Source organism: Mastomys coucha, unplaced genomic scaffold, assembly GCF_008632895.1.
Source record: "Mastomys coucha isolate ucsf_1 unplaced genomic scaffold, UCSF_Mcou_1 pScaffold22, whole genome shotgun sequence".
Lineage (NCBI taxonomy): Eukaryota > Metazoa > Chordata > Mammalia > Rodentia > Muridae > Mastomys > Mastomys coucha.
This window is the reverse complement of record NW_022196905.1, coordinates 105,744,470-105,763,718: the sequence shown is the minus strand read 5'-3', so window position 1 is coordinate 105,763,718 and position 19,249 is coordinate 105,744,470. Positions and strand designations below refer to the sequence as shown.

The window sequence follows — 19,249 nt, the reverse complement described above, 5'->3', positions numbered from 1 at the left end:
TGGGCAGTTGGTTCTCCTCCAACTTACCTACTGGCCTCAGCTGCACAGGGACATATTAACAAATGTGCCTTTCTTACCCCTGGCTCAATGTGAATGCCACTAAAGCTTGGTCATGTGACTATTTCCACTGTGCGTGTGTATGATCAGTAACTCTTGTCTGGTTAAAACTTCATCCACTGGGAGTTTTCTAGTATTGAAAAACTGGTTAAATCTTACCTCATGCTGCTGTTCAGTGAAGAGCTCCCCTCTGTGTCACTTCACCTGTGGAGGAATGTCTCCCATACTGATTTACTTGGCCCTCTAATTTAACAAGAGTTCAAGACCAGCCTTGGCTACTTGAGACCATTTTTTTTTTTTTTTTTAAGCAAAAGGTTTTAGGTCCCATTAACTAGAAACACAGACATCATGAATCACCGAGCTCTCAGAATGGCATTTTGCTCCCATTAATTGGAGGTTCTCCCTCCTCTCTCTTCCCTCCCTCCTTCCTCTTCCCACCCTCCACCTCTTCCTCCTCCACCCTTCTCCACCTTCCTCCCTTCTTCCTCCTTTATCCTTCTTCCTCCTCTAACCTCCTCCCTTCTCCTTCCTCCTCTACCCCCTCCCTCTTCTACTTTCCTCCCTCCTCCCTCTTCCCTCTTCAACCCTCCCCCCTCCTTCTCCCTTCTTCTCCCTGTGATAATTAAGATGGAGAGGACAGCATGGACTGAGGTTTTCTTGGGGATTCTGTTAGCAGAAGGCTGGACAAGGCTGGCCATGTCAACATTTCAAGGGGCTGTGGTGGTGGTGGTGGTGGCAGTGGCGACTATTACGCTCATAGCCATTCCAACCAAGCAGCTGCCAGCCAACTTGTTTCTTAGGGAAAGCAGACAGAGAAGCCCCGAACCTGCACACATCATGGAAAAACCTGACTGTATGGAACAGGAGAACTGGGATTTCTGGAGATAGTCCCATCAGGCACTGTGGGACAGTGGTTAGAAACCTCATGTGCTAAGCCGAGACCCTTGGGTCCTGCATATACACTTGGGAGCATTGTAGCCCAGGCAGATCATCTGCCTGCAGTGTGTGGATGTGTCCCGTCCCTGTGTTCTGAGAGCCCAGACCACTGCTTACTATGTGACCTGCCCCCATCCCACCCTGAGGTTTTCAGTCCACTGGAGCAATCTCACGGCAGCCTGCTCTCTTGCTTGGCTCCTGAAGTGCCTGTTATCTGGGGCAGCTAACCCCAGTCTCTAGTCCCTTCTCCTCTGTGCCTCAGTGCCACTTTGGGGCTGGAGAGAGGACTCTGTGGTTCAGAGCACTGGCTACCCTTGCAGACCCAAGTTCAATTCCCAGTGCCCACATTTTAAACTACAACCACCTATAACTTCAGTTCCAGAGGACTTGAAGACTCTTCTGGCCTCCACAGACACCAGGCACATGCAAGGTACACATAGATGCAGGCAAGACATCCATTCAGTGAAATATGATGATGATGGTGGTGGTGGTGATGGTCATAGCGGCAGTAAACGCACCTCCCTGATGATATAACTTGCTAAAGTTGCCTCTTGCCACAGCAGCTGAGTTCATAACCCAACTCTGTATCCCTGGGCAAATCACCCCTCTCAGCCTTAGTCCCCTCACCTGTATGATGAAGATCATGTTCTCACCCTGGGGATTAAATGTAACTCACCCCTCAAAGTACTTAGAATTGTTGCAGATGCCTAGGGAGCTCTCCATAAATGTAAGCTAGTCTTATGTTCATAAAGGCAATAACAATAACAGCAATGTGTATTTTTAAGGGATTGTCACAGCGGTTAAGTGTGACCGAATATGACAGAGAGTGGAGGGGAGCCCAGACTGCAGCTCAGCTCAGCTCAGCTCAGCTCAGCTCCTGATCTCCATCCCTCTGGCTGTGTATTTATACCATAGACCAGTGTTTTAAATTTACCATGGTAATCCATCTGAGGGAGAAGAGGCGGTATTCTAAGAGCTGACTCATTTTTCAAAGAATCCCAAGCCGGCTGTGGAGAAATCGTGACATGAAATCTATGTGCACACATGCCAGGTCACCGAGCAGTCGCCATAATCCTCTGTGTTTGTAAAGCACTTGACTCACAGAGTGCTCTGCCACCATTATCACGCCGGATCCTTCTCTTATCTCAACACAGAGAAGGGGATTTATCAAAACCCTCTTCTTAGAGATGGGAGGCTCCAGTTCAGTCGGGTGGCAGCCATCACTCAGATTCCTGCTGCCAGCAAATGCTGTGTTGAAGTTTAAAGCACGAGTTACCTCGTTCTTAATCTGTGTTCTTTTTTTTTTTTTTTGAGACAGGGTTTCTCTATGTAGCCCTGGCTGTCCTGAAACTCACTCAGAAATCTGCCTGCCTCTGCCTCCCAAGTGCTGGGATTAAAGACATGTTCCACCACAGCCCAGCCTGTGTTTCTTCTAGAATACTCTTGGATATCTTAGCATCCCAGGAGAGGCATCTGGCAGGCAGGCAGGCAGAAATCCACAACATGCAAAAAGCCAGTCCAAAAGCCAGTGGCTCTCACCTTCCTGATGCTGCGACCCTTTAATAGTACGGTTCCTCATGTGGTGACCCCCCAACCAAAAATATTTTTTCATTGCTACTTTGTAATTTTGCTAGTTATGGATTGTGTGTAAATATGTTTTCTGATGTTCTTAGGGGACCCATGAAAGGGTCTGTGACCCCCAAAGGGATCATGACCCACAAATTGAAAGCCATTGCCCCATGAAGAGACAGGAGTCTGATTCTCTTCAGTATCCCAGCTATCAGGTGGCCCCATGTTTTTTTCTCTGGTCCTTAGATATTCCCAGAACAACAGATCTTGCTGGTGTCTTTAGGGGACACTAACTGAGTTCATTTAGGGTTCCAGTCCAATCCTGTTCATCCCACACTTTGGCTGCACCCATCTCATTGCTCTCTAGGAGTTAAGACCTCTAACACAGGATGTGGTATCTTTGTGACCTTCCTATCTGCTGTTCCCTGGCAAATTCAGAATTCCACAGGGAGGAATTTGTCCATTTCTGGGTAAAGTTCCATCCACAAAAAGCAAGTCTTGTGTCTGCCTTCAAATCAGCAAAGGCAACCTGCTTTGTTATTCAAGAGCTTCCTGTAGGGCTTTGGAAGGAACACAGTTGCTGTTTGCTGAGAGTCATGATGGACCCCTCAGCAACCTGCAGCACAACAGGAATGATGCAGAGAGGGTCTCTGTGTGGATCAGTGGACCCCTCCCCCACCTCAAGCATCACCAAATCAGTAAGCCCTGCAGGGGGCTCCTCCTGCCTATTCCAGTCCCTGCCTACCCGGGCTGCCCTAACTTCTCCAAAGAGCCTGGACATCAACCAGGGTCTCACATGGCATAGATCTTAGCTTGAGGCAGAGGACAGAAGAAAAGGGGCTGGGCCTTTCAGGTTATGGTGCTGCTGGTGGAGTTTTGTGCATGGCCCTATGGCAGCCCTGAGGCATGAGGCTGAGGCTAAGCACTCGTGAGTCTGAGCAAACATCTAGTTCAGTAGTATTCCAGTGTTGGTGTTATCCCATTTTGTAGATGAGGCTCATGGAAAACAGTATCTTTGTTTTGTTTTGAGGTTTCAAGATACACTGTAGCCCAGGCGGGCCTCCAATTCCCAGGAGTCACCCCCCCACCCCCGTCTCAGTGAAAACAATATCTTTCTGTTGTTTTGTTTTGAGGTTTCAAGATACACTATAGTCCAAACTGTGGCCTTGGCCTCACAAGCTCCAGTTTTAAAGATATGGGCCACCAAGCCACAGGAAAGGCTTTGTTCCTAAGAACCTTGGTTCTGGCTACTGCCTTGCCATTTAAACTCTTCCTCGGCTTCCAGATTGGCCACCGTGACTTTGATGTAGAAAAGCGTCTCCGCAGAGACCTCAAGAGGACACACGCTCTGTTGTCTGACGTCCAACTCCTCCTGGCCACCATTGAAGACAGCAAAACATCAATCAGCAAGGAAGAGCTGGAGAAGGTGCACAGCCAGGTGAGTGCTGTGCCCTCAGAAGGAGAGGGGCTCTTCTGGAAACAGTCCAAGGCTTCCCAGACCTTCAGGGAGGTGGAAATTTGGGCTAGGAAGTCACTTTGGCAATGGAAGGCAAGGGGCAGGATGTGTTCATTTCTGCTGTGTGGGGCCAATTGGGTCTTTTTGGAGAGAATGAACAGGTTAGGGCTAGGGCAAACTGGCTGAGGTTGGTGTGTGTAAGTGAATGGATGCTTTGGGTAGCCACTGGGGCTGGGTATAAAAAACAATTGCTGAGCTAATAGTGCAAATCAAGGAGGATAGCTGTGGCTGTCTATTCAGATGCTAACGATGCTGGTCAAAGTTTCCGGTGGGCTACCACCCGACACTGGTTGGAATCCCTTCCCCACCTCCTCCATGTACTGAATTTGCTGTGCGTATTATCCATCAACTGGCACCTCAGTGCCTTGTGTCAACCAGTAAGCAGAGGCTTGCTTACTCGGAGGTTTTAATGGTTCAGTCCATGATCACTTGGCCCCGTCCCTATGGGCCAGTGCTGAAGCAGAGCATTATATATGGGAGAGAGGGCATAATAAAGTGGAGATGCTCTCCTCATGGCCAGGAAGGAGACAGGGAGGGAGGGAGAGAGGGAGGAGGGAGAGTTTAGAGAAGAACACTAAACAAAGTTCCATCAGCCCAGAAGACACTGGGCCACCTCACTGAACCACCTATCCCACACTCTGATTGTCCCTCTTTCCCTCATGGGTCATTCTTATCCTGGTGACCACCATTACCCAGATCTTCACTGTTTGAACACTACAAGTCCCACATCCTGGGCAAGGCAGGGCACTCCATGACTTCATGTCCCCTTCATGAGCATAATGGAGCCAGTGGCACATAAGTCACTGTGAGAGCTTCAGAGAGGCTGAGGAACATCCCATGCCCATTTTATAGATGGGAACGTTTTGCCCAGTGGTGGTGATGTGTGCGGTTAAGGAACACAGTGAGAGACAGAGCTGGGGCCTGGAACTTTTGACTCTGAAGGCAGAGCCTAGGTCTCTCTTGTCACATTTAATCTTCCTGCTTGTTGGAGGAGAGTGGGAAGGCCTGGATAGCTTGGCTCAGCTGCGGAAAGAGCACCTTACACTCACCTGACCCTCCCAGGGTGAGGATCTCACATCCATGTTCCTGCCTCTTAGCCTAAAAGTCTCCTCTGCCTGCAGGTGACTTTTCTGACAAAGGAACCTGGGGTGCCCCTCCCCACCCACTTAAGAGTATTCCTGTGTCCCTCTACAGGGTCAAGATGTGTGTTCCAAGGAAACAGTCCTTTTGTGGGGGTAGCTTGAACAGAATCAAAGGGCCTCATTCTTCTGAAAGTCCTCTTTCCTGCTCTCTGTATCTGGCTCCCATCAAAGGGATCCACAGCCTTGGCTCTCTGCTGCTGTTGTCATGGAAATCTCCGTAGGAACGGAGCTCCTAGACCAGAGGTCAGGGTGTAGTTGCTTTGCCTCCTGACACATGTGTCCGGATACAAGGATGGGAGCTAATTAGATAAAGCGTCGATGACTCCTGGAACCACGGCAGCTCCTGGCTGGTGTCTGGCAATTGTCCTATGCCGGAAAGGCCCCAGGGACAGAGGCAGGCAGTGCAGGCAGAGAGAAGAGGAGGAAGGAGAGCAAGCCAACTTTTCATGTTGCTGCTGCATACAGTTCGTGTTAGCTTGCCGGGTATTTATACACCACCTCCTGCACGCCACAGGATGCAGGAAGGACTGTGAGACAGGTGAGGAGCCCAGCCTATGAAAGTCATATCTGGTGGAAAAGCCAAATGGTGGCACAGGTATATGCAGTGGCCTTACTCTGAGGGAGGAAGGAAGAAGCAAGATCCTGGGTAGGGAAACACAGGGGTCTCCTCTACCAGGGGTCAAGACCTTATGCCTGGAGGAAGGAAAGTGGGGAAGGGTAAGCAAGGAGTCGCTGGCCACTTCAAGCCGAGCCTGCCTGACTCGTGTTTTGAATTGCTGAGATTTCTTAGGTGAGATTTGGCTGAACACTGTGTTATTTTGGATGACCCTTGCTACTGCCTAAGCAGCTAGATATTTCTGCATTTAGCTCATGGTACTCATGAGAAACCAGGGTTTGAGAGACAAACCAGCTGAGCACTTTACCCAGGGGCACGTAGCAAGATGTGCCTGGCCTGTGGGTGCCAGCCATCCTGAGGGCTTGAACCTCTGCTCACCTGCTGTGATCCTGTTAACCTGTGTCAAGTGCCAGAAATGGGCCAGGTTTGACCTCAAAGCCTTGAACACAGCTACACGTCAGCAAGCTGAGCATTGTTCTAGATCAGCACAGTTCTGGCCTTTTCTCCCTTTGTTCTCGCTTGTTGTTAAGTCCCGGTTAGAAATGGTCAGCTTTCTGGTTTTGGTTGGTTGGTTGCTTGCTTTTTGTTGTTGTTGTTGTTGTTGTTTTTAATTTGTTTGCTTAAAGGTAGGGTTCCTGTCCCAGCCAGAGCTAGAACCTTTTTATATACCAGCACCAAGATAAGGTTCCTTTAGACAGAACATCTCCCCATCTTCGTCAACACCAGAAGTTCGTGTTCTTCTCAAAAATCCCTGAGGCATGGACATGAGATAGGCAGAGGGTTCAAATCCTGCCTGGATGACCCTGAGCTAGCCCCTACCTTTCAAGGATGCCCGTGTCTTATCTCAAGAATGCATCAGATCCCCTCAAGGGCACCAGATCACAACATCCATAGAATTCCCTTTGTTAAGACCTCCAGGATCGGGGATGGGGAGCAGCTGGCAGAGAGCGTGCTCTCCCAGAATGTATGATAGCCCTGGAGAGGGTAGCTTCCATCGTAGTGCCACATAAATTCCTCAGATCTTGGGACATGAAGGCAGAAGGACCAGAAGTTCAAGGTCATCTTTAGCTACATAGCAAGTTTGAGGCCAGCCTGGGCTACATGAGACCTTATAACATAAGAAATCCATTCCTAAATAAACCCCTCTGGTAGGTCAGAAAGAGCCCTGGCTGGCAGCCCCCTCCTCCACTTACCTGTATTGGCTGTGGGGGAGGGGTGTGCATTGGGCTTCTGGGTGCAATGTTTTATAAAGTGCTAATTAACTCCCACGGGATGTGTTCACTGAGACTAAACCGGAAACAAGCCTTCTCAACAACTGAGACAAATAATTGTGATATGCGAGTTGCACTGGTAACATCTGTGAGACCAGGAAAGGCAGGGGCTAGCACCTGCTCCAATGAGAGCAGAAGCTGGTGGCAGCTCCTGGGCACTGATTAGTTACCTGTTTGCCTTGATCCATGTCTGTGACCTCCCTTCCCAGAGGAAACATGTGATTGGCTTCTGTCAACTGAGGAGTGGGTTTTGCACAGAACACTATTGTTTACTGAGTTCTTGCTCCGAGTCCTGCTTGCTCCGAGTCCTGCTTGCTCCTGCCTGCAAGAGCAAAGCTGCCATCATAGGTCTCTGGCACTGCCTCCAGCAGAGCTTCCAGTCATTCTCCTGTGCTCTCCCTGCCCTTGTCAAATGCCACCTGTATATCTCCCGAGAGGAATTCTCTCTCTGCTGGCTTTATGTCTTGTCCAGAGAGTCTGTCACCTGACTTGGGGTGGTGTCTCCTGCTGGGGCTGGAACTTAGGACTTTGTGCATACCAGCCAAATGCCCTTCCACTGACCCCAGCCCTGTCTCCAACTCCAGACCCAGCCCAGACCCAGCTCCAGACCCAGACCCAGACCCAGCCCAGACCCAGCTCCAGACCCAGACCCAGCTCCAATCCCAGACCCTGTCCCAGACCCAGCTCCATCACAGACCCAGACCCAGCTCAAGGTCCAGCACCAGCACCAGCCAGATCCAGCCCAGACACAGACCCACACCCACACCCACACCCACACCCAGACTCAGCTCCAGACCTGGACCTGGACCTGGACCTGGATCTAACACCAGCACCAGCCCCAGCCTGCCACCTCACCTTTGGAGAAAGATTTTAAAGATCTCAATACAGTCTTGGTTGCTTGCCTGCAAGATCCATAAGCGACTTCCCACCATCCTTTGTACTGAGTCCAGGTTCCAGTTATGGAGCCCAGCTTCTTCTCTCCGGTCTCACCATCATCCCAGTGCATTCCCTCCCCCGCCCCACCCCTGCTGCCGTTCCTCATGTCAGTTCCCACTGAGTCACCCTTTCGAGAACTCGGCCTCTGAAGGACTCTAGTTTCCACCTTCAGATTTCTCTTTGCCTGAAGAATGTCTGTCTGTCCTCTGATCTTGACTTCAGGCATTGCGTTCTTGGCACCCTCTCTGCTTCCCATGGGTGGGGTGAAAGGCCCCTGTGTCCTGCCTTCACCCGTCTCACTGTCTACTGAAGCAGCCTCTGTGTCCAGCATCACAGAGGTTATAAGAAGGAGAATTGGAGTTTGAACCCAGGCCTCCGGATGGCAGCACTCCAGATGTTGGCCTGCCACATCCCGTGGTCCTTCTAGAACCTCTGGTGTCTGGTGGGCCCCTCCCCCCATAGACTGTGACTAGGCCATTAGACCTTGCCCTTCTTCACCATGAATTCCCAGCTGTGATTAACTACCAGCCTGGGGTTCCCATCAGAGAAGACGGATGACCCCCGGATCCATCCCTGGTGCCCTTAATTGGGGCATTTGTCACCACCTGTCACCTGTGCTTCCATGAGGCAGTGGGGCTAATTAACAAGCTCCGGGGAAGATGCCCCATGGGAGTCTTTGTGAAAGCAGGCACCTTGGGGACACATCTCCCCAGCCCTGCCCCAGAACAGCAGCCTCACTGGGGGTTTTATTTGAAGAGCTTTTGTTTTTGCTCTCAGGACGGTGTTAGAGGGAATTGATTCAATATTAACCTAACCTCCTGTCAGGGGAGATAAAGAGCAGGTTGTAATTGGTTGGAAACATGGTGGTCACAGGTTTGTTCGCCCACAAATATTGACACTTCCACGGCAGTGATGAACGAAGCGTGAAGAAGGCCCCGGTTTTACATTACAGGCAGGAAAATCTAGTTTTCTGTCTAAAGGACAGCCTCTGCTTAGCCGGGGAGGGCCAGTCAAGTAGCATGGCCCTGACACCCCAAGGTGACACTAACTGGAGAATCAATCCTTTGTACAACAGCAGGCACCCTGCAGCGCCTCTAAGCTCATGACCTGATCCTGTGTCCCCAGAAGAGTAGGAACCCAGTGGTTTCCGGGAAGCCTGGGCAAGTGCTTGGAAATGTGTCTACGTGAGGCAGATCCCCAGAGACCATGCAGTCTGCCTAGCCATCCCCATGGAAGGCAGGAGCCCTGCCCGTCTGAGGAGGAGGCTTAGCATATTGTGGGGGTGTGGGCGGGGGGTGCTGCAAAACAAGAATTGAGTGAAACCTGATGGACAGGAGCCGAGGGAGTGTGGCTCAGTGGTAAGACCTGCGTTTATATCCTCAGCACTGTGAAAGCCTCAGAGTGTAGCTGAGGTGCTGTACCTCTGGCATTGGGAATCGAGTCAGGCGGATCCTAACAGCAGCTAGCTTCCAGTTCAGGGAGATAGCCTGTCTCGAGTCACTAAAGTGAAGAATGGTAGAGAACATTCTTAGGCCTACTCTGGCCTCTGTATGCACGTGCACCAGAATACTTAGATGTATGCACCATGCCCAATGGGCACACACTCACACCACACACACACAAACCCCACCCAAGCAACACATACACACCACACATGCACATGCACCACACACATATATCTCACAAACATGACATATAACATATACCACACACACATGCACACCACACACATGCACACCACACACATACCATATATGTGTGTATATACACATATATATGCCACACACACCATAACATATACATAGCACATACACATACAATATATAACACACATACACACATCATGCAACACACATACACCACACATGTAACACACACCACACATACACATATACCATACACACATGCATATCTTACAAACACATGCCACACACACATATACAACATATACCATACATTCATGTATTCAACATATACCACACACACTACATGCAACACACAACACACACACCATATATACACACACCCCACATACATACCACATACACACACATGCATACACACTATTTTTTCTGTTTTGAAATAATTATTTCTTTGAGACTGAGTTTCATGTAGCCCAGGCTAGCTTCAGATGTGCTATACAGTCAAGAATGACCTTGATTTGTGACCTGCCCACCTATACCTCAGAGAGCCACCATTCCAGGTGTGAGCCACCACAGCCAGTTTACGAGGTGCTGAGGATAGCCCAGCTCCTGTACTCTAGGCAAGCCCTCTACAAAGAACTTAAAACTTACATGGAAATTGAGAGCAGCCTGTAATCATATGTGGCAATTCATGCCTGTTTGCTTGTGGTGCTGAGGACACCAAGACTTGATAGGTGATGCCTAGGTTCTCCACCACTGAGCTCTCCAGCTCACAACGTGGGACATTTTACCAAATCTGTCTCATCAGCATCTTCATAGACCTGTAGCCCTAAGCACCTGTGGGCACATGAAGGACACTGAGCCCTTCATCCTCATCAAAAGATAACTTTTAACATGGATGCAAGTGCTAGCTGGCCATGGCAGCTCATGTCCTTGAGAGCTGAGGCTGGAAGATCTCTCCAAGTTCAAGCCCAACCTGTGCATACAGTGAAACCCTGTCTCTCCCTCACCCCCCACTTATAAACACACGCCAAGTCTCTGTTTTCTAAACCAGGGTAGACTGGATCTAAAGGTTTTGTGAGGTTTTTTTGCTTTTGTTTTTGTTTGTTTGGTCTCACTTGCGGCCCGTGGGTGGAGGCTGGTTTCTACCGCTCAGTGTTCACACTTAATGTCACCCCCTAAATATCCTTGTGAATCTCAAGTCCGGGCACTTGGTTTGCCACAGGGACTAACATTTTCCTGTCTGCCCCTGGCACAAAGGTGGACGACTCCTCATGGCACCCAGGAGCTGAATAAAAACAAGAAAGAACCAGGGGTTGTAGCCAAGTGTGTGAGTGCTTGCTGGGCGAGAGCAAGCCCCTGGGCAAGAGCAAGCCCCTGGGCTCAATACCCAGTACTGAAAACACTACTCCAGACACACCAGTGAATGGTAGTCTCCACGTGCAACAGAACAGCTCTGCAACCTTTAGTAAAGGCCCAAAGATTGTCACCATGTAGTCTTGGAACTTATATCTTGGGGCTACTATCCCCAGTGCATTGCACAGACACGGTTAGAGTCTGTTGACATTTTTTTTAAATTTAATTTTAATTATATGTGTGTGTGTCTGTGTAGGGGTATGCATAGTGAGTGTAGGTGCTCGTAAAGACTAGAGCCCCTGGAGGTAGAATTATAGACAGTTTTGAGTCACCTGCCATAGTGCTAGTGTGGGGGATGCGGAGGTAACCCTGGAAGAGAAACATGTGGGGTGGAGAGCCACAGGCTTTTACTGCTGCTCGAAGAGTCCTGACCCACAGTGCACAGTGTATGATCTGACGTGGCTCCCAGCATGCCTGTGAGATAACACAAAGGACCTGAGGTGGGGCAGTGGCTGCTTCCCCTGGTGATCAGCCCCCTCCCCCAAGGATCCTGGAGTCAGAGTTGGCTAAACACCACATGTGCTCTGACTTGTCTTTTGATTCATAAATGCACCCAACTGGCTGAGAAACTGTATATAAGCTTATGTCCTAAATAATAAAGTTAGATCTGGACACTGACCCCCCACCACCACCACCCTGTGCTGGTCTCTGGAGTCCAAATCCTGGGAATTTGTGGACTCTGTCTCCATTTCCCCCCCATTTTCTGGTGCCCGCTCCCACATTCTAGGAACCAAACTTGGATCCTCTGGAAAAGCAAGCAAGTGTTCCTAACTACTGAGATACTCTCCCCTGCCCCCAGACTTCAGTGGGCATTTTTAATGGGTGATAGCTTTTGTGGTGTGTGGTTGGGGATGTCTGTAGTGTGAATTGTGGGTGACCATCTCTGGAGAAAAACTCCACACACAGAAGGTGGCGTCTTCCAGCCTCTGAGGTGGCATGCAGAGCCTGGAAAATGTCCAGTCTAGTCTGGTAAACTCAGGCACAATGGTCCCCCTGTGACATTTTCTCTCCTGTAATTTTAAATCCCCCAAGTTGTTCAACTAAACCCAGAAATGTAGAATCTAAGCTCTCTACAGAAATGCAATGTTCCTGTTCCACCTCTCTTCGTATGTCTAGCTGACTCATCTAGAAGCCCTGTAAGTCCAAAGAAAACATTTCCCGGTGTATTTAAAGTAGGCAGATGACTTCTCATAAGAAAGCAAAACCATTCCTGGGCTTACAGTTGATGTGTATGTGATGGGGATCTCAATAACCCCCTGAGAATGCTAGTGGCTGATGGAGAGACTGGGGGAGGGCACAGACGAGGGATTGGGGAGGGGACAAGAGGGATGGGGAGACACAGCAGGGGATGAGAATGCACTGAGGTTCTGAGGCCATGGGGAAGAGGTCTGTAAGCAAGAATTGTGTGCAGATGGGTATGGGGATCCAGGAACACTTAGGTCTGGAGCCTTGGAGACTTGAATCTGAGCTTGGTAAGGCACAGGTCACCCTCCTCCCCCTGCAGTTAAACACCATAACAGGGTAGGCTAATCCCCCACAAACAAACCCAGAGTTGCAGGGCTGCAGCCACTAGCAGTATCCAGTGGCTGCACAGGACAAGAGGGAGTATGGAAATTCCTATTTCCCCAGCCCCATGAGAGGAAATATGTTCTCCCTCCCTCCTTCCAGGAAACCTGGAGGCCTGTTATCCCACTACAAATGTCTGTTCCACCCTTTGTGCACAAGAGCAGTAAGTACCTGCATGTGCGCACAGGGACACACGGGCACAGATACATGCACATACACATGCACACACACACAGACACATACATACACACATGTAAACACATGTGCACAATACACATACATACATGCACAGATATACATTTATACACATTCACACATATACAAACATGCACACACATACACACACATATACATATAAACACTCACAGACACATACACACATACACACATGTGCACACATATATACACATACTCACAGACATATACACATGCACATGCATATACATACATGTACATATATACATACATGCAAACACATATATGTATACACATACATACATATACATATATACACACCCACAGATACATACACACATACACACATGCACACACACACATACATATATGTGCACATACACACACACTCACATACCAGTTTTGTGACTTTTTCCTAGTCCATACAGTGTCTGCGTCTTTGATTCATTTGCTTGCCAGCCTCAGGGTTCTGAGCACGAGCCACCTAGCTCAGCTCAAGTAGGAAAGAAGTTGTTGAGAAAATGACCTGGGAAGGTTTGCGGCTCAGATGTCTTGAGGCTGCATCTGGGTGCTCCAACTAGATCATTACAAATGTGCCTCTTGAGCTGGGCTTGCCCCGCACCTAGGGTCCTGACTTCACTTATCTGAGCTACCGGAGGGAAGAAGATCTCTTACCACCTTTGACCTCCATGCCTTCAGTCCCCAGCTCCTATTAGGAGTGTCATAGGCTTGTCTCCCAGCTGGGCATAATCAGGTTGATCACAAACCCAGACATTTGGGTGATAGATGTTTCTCACAGTCTATAGTCTGTAGACATGGGTGAAGACTGTGTGGCTGCCAAGGCTTGGGTTCTAATCCCACCGTTTACTGTGTGGGTGGCTACACATATCACCAAGCTCTCCATTCAGTCAGATAGGATGGAATGGCTGCTGTAGATGTTAGATGAGCTACACTGGAAAATGTCCAGGGCAGGGCAGGGCAGGGCAGGGCTCAGAGAAAGAGTCCTTCCTCATAGTCTGTGTGCATGCCACCCCTGACTTTCACAACACAAACTCAGAGCCTGTAGCCAGCCCCCAACCCCAGCTGCTCTCGTGACTTCCATGCACATCCTCAGCCTTGTCACCTCTGGTTCCTGGAGGGGCAGCTGTCCAGCTCCAGCCTTTCAGCTCCTTCCTCCGCCTCAGGCGGTTACACTTGCCACAACCTCTGGTTATATCAGGACAGAATCATCCTTAGTGAGACTCCCAACTCAGGCTTTGCTTCCTACCTCTGTGGGAGAAGCCCTTCTTTCAGCCTCTCTGCCTCACCAGAGGTGTGAGAATTCCAACTTGGAAGACCCAACTCAGTGCAAAGTCTCATGTCCTCTGTGGATGACTCCTTGCCAATATACCAGGAGTTACCCCAGCTCCTTCAGTGGCTGTCACAGCCACTGTGACATGTGGGTGGAGCACTGTGATATCAGAGCTGTTTTTTGCCTGTTTAGAGGAGGTACAATTATTCCCCAGTGAGCTGCACACAGCCTCTACCTGGACTTGGGGCCCTCCTTACACGGTCAGCTTGCTACACGCTCACTCAGAGAGGATCTTTAGCGGGGCCTGGTCAGCGATCCTACTACCCCTCTCTGGTCTCTTAGCGCCAAGTCTTTTGACTTAACTTTGGTGGGATTTTCGTTTGTTTGTTTGTAGAAAGGATTGGTCTGAAATGTATGTTCCTCCTGCCTCCACCTCCCAAATGCTGGATTGCAGCTGTGGGGCTCCCTGGCTGTATCTTTAACCCTTCAGGAGACAATGCTTTCTGAAGTGAGAGTATGTGCCTCTGGGGAATCCTGGGCTTGCTTCTGTTTCTAGGAGCTGTGTGTCTTTGGGTGAGGTATCGTCTTGAATGTTTTCCTTGGGTGTTTTCCGCCTGGAGTGTTTCTGAGGCTGTATTCTATTTGGAGACTCTAGGGATCAAGGCAAACGGCTAGATGCACACTGGAGATGGGGTTTGTGTGCTGATAAGGGTTTCTCAGTGGGACTGCTCACTTGTGGTGGGGGTGGGTCATGCTTAGGTAACTGTGGGCTAACAACCGGTGAGCAGGCAGAGGCAGGGAAGGCAGTTGAAGTTCCTGGCTCAGCTTTTGAGATCCAATCAAAGCCAAACATAGGAAGGCTCTTCTCTGCAGATTGCTTTTCCTTTTAAACAGTTTGCAGACCAGCTTGACCCAAGCCCCAGTCAGGGCTGGCAGGTTTCTTTTGTCCTTTGAATCACAAACCTTCCATGATGATTGTCCTGTTCATTCCACTCTCCCTGTGCTCCCCAGAGATGTTGTCAAAACTGTCCTTTCCTGTCTCCTCTGGAAAGCAGGGTCAGTTAACCGCTCTCTTTCCTGTGTGTCCTGGGCCTGGCACTGAGTGGGGAGTAGGCATCCTCGGGTGCTTACCCAATGGGGGCTAAGGAGCAGCCTGCTCCTGCAGCAGAGTTCAGAGCTCTGTCATGGAACAGTGCTGGGGCATTCAGGTGGGCTCAGACCCAGGCTGCCTTGAGCACAAACACTCCTCACTCACACAGTGGTGTGTTGACAGATAGGGGTGTAGAGGTAGCTGCTAGGGCTGGGCTGGGCTGGGCTGGTAGGGAGGGAGGATGTCAGAGAAGCAACTTCCTCCATATCCTTCTGCCTGCACAGCTGGAGCAGAGTGAGGCCAAGTGTGAGGACGCATTGAAGACCCAGAAGGTGCTAACTGCGGACCTGGAGAACATGCACAGTGAACTGGAAAATGTGACCCGGAGCAAGAGCTTGGTACTGTCCCGTCCCCCCCCCCCCCCCAAAGCCCCAGAAGCACAGGCTCAGGTCTTGCATAGGCCTGCAGGGACACAGCCTTGTATGGAACTAAGTTGCTTAGGGTGAATCCAGGGGGCACCCCCTTGAGACCTCATTGAGTTACCTGGGGTACACAGGCTTCTGTTGTAGCCAGTCTGGGTACTCAAAGAAGAATAAGAGGACTTGCTGTGGACCTATTGAATGCTCAGCTCCCTAAGAAATGAAGGGACTTGATTATGGACCTACTGGGTGCTTTACAGTGAATTCAACAGAAAACACACACACACACACACACAGAGACACACACCCCAACTGTGAGATACCACCAAGGAAGCCTGTTGTGGACCTACTGTGTACCTGGTAGCATGAAGTTGCACCTTCAGTGATGACCACAGCTGGCCATGTACTCATGTGCTCACAGCTGTTGATGATTCTCAGGAACCTCTCAGAGACCTCCTTTGTTCTTACTGCCATGGACCCTTGGTACTCACCACCAGACTGCTGCATGCCACCTCATCTAAAAGGAAAAGCCTCTCTCTCACAGGCTGGCTCCCTATAATCAAAAGCCTCGACTAATAATTATAATGTCATTATTGTGTGGTTACCATTGAAGGGGGACAAATGAGCCGTGCTATAGATCTATCGCATTGGTGACAGTGTCTAGGGTCTGGAGGATCCATCTGACTTTGCTTAAGTGTGCACTTGACATACAGAATTCTATAGTTTGCACAGAGATGTAGAGGAATCAACTTAGGCTTGTGCAGGATCCTAAATGAGCCCCTTTGTCCTATATGTTATTGTTCTAAATGAAGGGGAACACATCCAGAAATACACACACACATACATGCACGCATATTGCCTTAGGGTTTCTATTGCTGTGAAAAACACCATGGCCAGAAGCGACTTGGAAAGGGAAGGATTTATATCTTACGTACTTAGATCACACTTCATCACCAGGGAAAATCAGCAAGAAGTCAAGGCTGGGATTGAAGCAGAAGCCGTGGAAGAATGCTGCTTACTGGCTTGCTCTTCGCTGCTTGCTCTGTCTGCTTTAAGAGTGCCTACAACTCTATGTGTGGCAGCACCACGCATAGTAGGTTGGGGCCTCATTAATTAATAATAAAATGCCCCCTAGGCCAATCTAGGAGACATTTTCTCAGTGGAGGTTCCCTCTTCTCAAATGACTCTAGGCTGAGTCCAGTTGATGAAAAGCTAACCAGGAAACACCTACACGCGTTAAAACACACATAATCACAGGATGCACCTACATACATATAACGTCATCAAATACACACTCAAGAGTAATGCCTTTGGAGGAAAAAGCTCTCTGTCAAATCCATCTACCCACCTAATAGACACTTATGGGGCACCCGTTGGAGGCCAGGTCTGATGCTTTGTGCTGGGGATATGCCTGTGTGCAAGTCAAGGTCCGTGTTCTCACGGACAGTACAGGTTTGTACGTACAGATCTGAGTCATGGACCTTTAGATGCCTATGCATGGATTCCTAGAGGTCCACACAGGCCCAGATCTCTCCGTACATGCTGCATCCAGATCCCCCTGAACTAAGTGTGTGCTAGCTAGTGCACAGGCCCCTCACTGAGCTGGGCTCTGCCTCTCTGCAGGTGGACGAACAGCTGTACAGGCTGCAGTTTGAGAGAGCAGACCTCCTGAAGCGCATTGACGAGGACCAGGATGACCTGAATGGCCTCATGCAGAAGCACAAGGACCTCATTGCACAGGTCAGGGCCCCCTCCCGGCATGTGTATTCGGTAGACGGAATGGTTCGGGGGAAGATGGTGTGTCCTCTGGAGGGCAGCTTCACCAGGAAAACATTGACTTCATACAGCCACCTACCTATCCACAACACCCATCCACCATGAACCTGCTCACCAATCCGTCCATTCAGCTGTGTCTTGGTCAGTGTCCCATCGCAGTGAAGAGATACTGTGACCAAGGCAACTTATAAGGGAAAATATTTAATTGTGGCTGGCCTACAGTTTCAGAGGTTTAGTCGGTTATCATCATGGTAGGGAGCATGGCAGCACACATGGAGCTAGGGCAGTAGCTGAGAGTTACATGCTAATCTGCATGTGTGTGGGAGAGGGAGGGAGGGGAGGACAGAGGGAGGGAGGGAGAAAGGAAGGGAGAGAGGGGGGGAGAAGGAGAGAGAGAGAGAGAGAGGGAGAGGGAGAGAGAGAGAGATCCTAATCCTTCTCAAATTTTGCCAATCCCTGATGACTAAGCATTCCTATATGTGAGCCTCTTGGGGCCATTCTTAATCAAACCACCACAGGCTGCCTTCCCATCTGCCCATTCATCCATCCATCCACCTATCCATCCATCCTCCCATCCATCTGTATTTGTTCATCTACCCATCAATCCATCTACCCACCCATCCACCCACCCTTCCATCTGTCCACTCATCTACCCAAACCCATCCATTCACCTTATCCATCCACTCATCCACCCATGTGTCCATCCATCCACCATCCATCCACCTCATCCATTCATTCACCATCCATCCATCTACCCACCCATCCACCTACCCATCCATCCCCCTATCCATCTGTCCATCTGTCTATCTGTCCATCTACCATCCATCTACCCACCTATCCACCCACTTATCCATTTCACCATCCATCCATCCAAGCCCATCCATCTATCCATCCAGACCCATCCATCCATCCATCTATAATGCTTTCTACTCATTATGTCCAACAGTCTAGCCACCACCCACCTACTCAGCCATCAAGCCTGTCTGTCTATCTGTTGTTCACCTAGGACTTGCTCTGTATCAGGCCTAGTGAACAATACTAAGGACACTTTGGTAAGCAAAGGGACAGCTCAATGGCTTTGCAAGCTGAGCAGATATTGCCATGGAGCTACCTGGAGCAGCATGTGGTAAGAGTCAGACTAGTAAATGGAACTGAGAGTCCAGGGAAGGACTGAAACTAGGGAGCACTTTCCCAAGGAGAAGGAACCAGGTAGAAATCTGAATGAGCATCAGGAGTTCATGAGTTTGCAGTGGAACCATGGGGTCCAGAAAAAGGGTAACAGGTGTGTGGGAGGCAGGCACATATCCTGTTCATGGAACCCTGGAGGGGCCGAAAGGAGGCTGCTGGGAGGAGGAAGGGAAGACCAGGAGAGACAGACAGATGAGGCTCACAGAGGGTGGGAAGCACTGTCAAGCTTGTGGTAGCTGAGCAGGAGAGGTGCACTGGCATGCCACCCCACCCTGTCCACTCCACTATGGCAGAGATGTCCTCTGTCTTGTTCTACAGGAAGCTGGAGCTCAGACACGGTGTTGGGCACTTAAAGCCACAGTGTTGGGCAAAGTCAGAGAAGAAAGAGGACTGTGATGTGGACTTTGGTGGCTAGGAAAGAAGAGAAGCTTGGGCTGGAGTGGGGGATGGGCCAAGGGTCCCAGCATGTTTCTGGCCACATCCCTGGGAGCATCAAACATCTTCCTCGATCTTATCCCCAGAGGTGACCCAAGAGACATGTCCTCTTGCCTCCAAAGGATAATACTAGGGCGTGTCTGCTAGACAAGCTGATGTAACCCACATAAGGAATAGGATCACCAGG

The 19,249-nt window shown here is 49.8% G+C and overlaps 1 protein-coding gene across 1 annotated transcript in view; it reads left to right on the top strand.

The window, feature by feature from the left end:
- Myo18b (myosin XVIIIB) overlaps positions 1-19,249 on the top strand; it is a 209,156-nt gene that overhangs the window by 115,317 nt on the left and 74,590 nt on the right. The window contains exons 34-36 of the mRNA XM_031337427.1: positions 3,848-4,000; positions 15,529-15,642; positions 17,287-17,403. Coding sequence (XP_031193287.1) covers positions 3,848-4,000; positions 15,529-15,642; positions 17,287-17,403 — 384 coding nt within the window. The remainder of the gene's footprint in view (positions 1-3,847; positions 4,001-15,528; positions 15,643-17,286; positions 17,404-19,249) is intronic.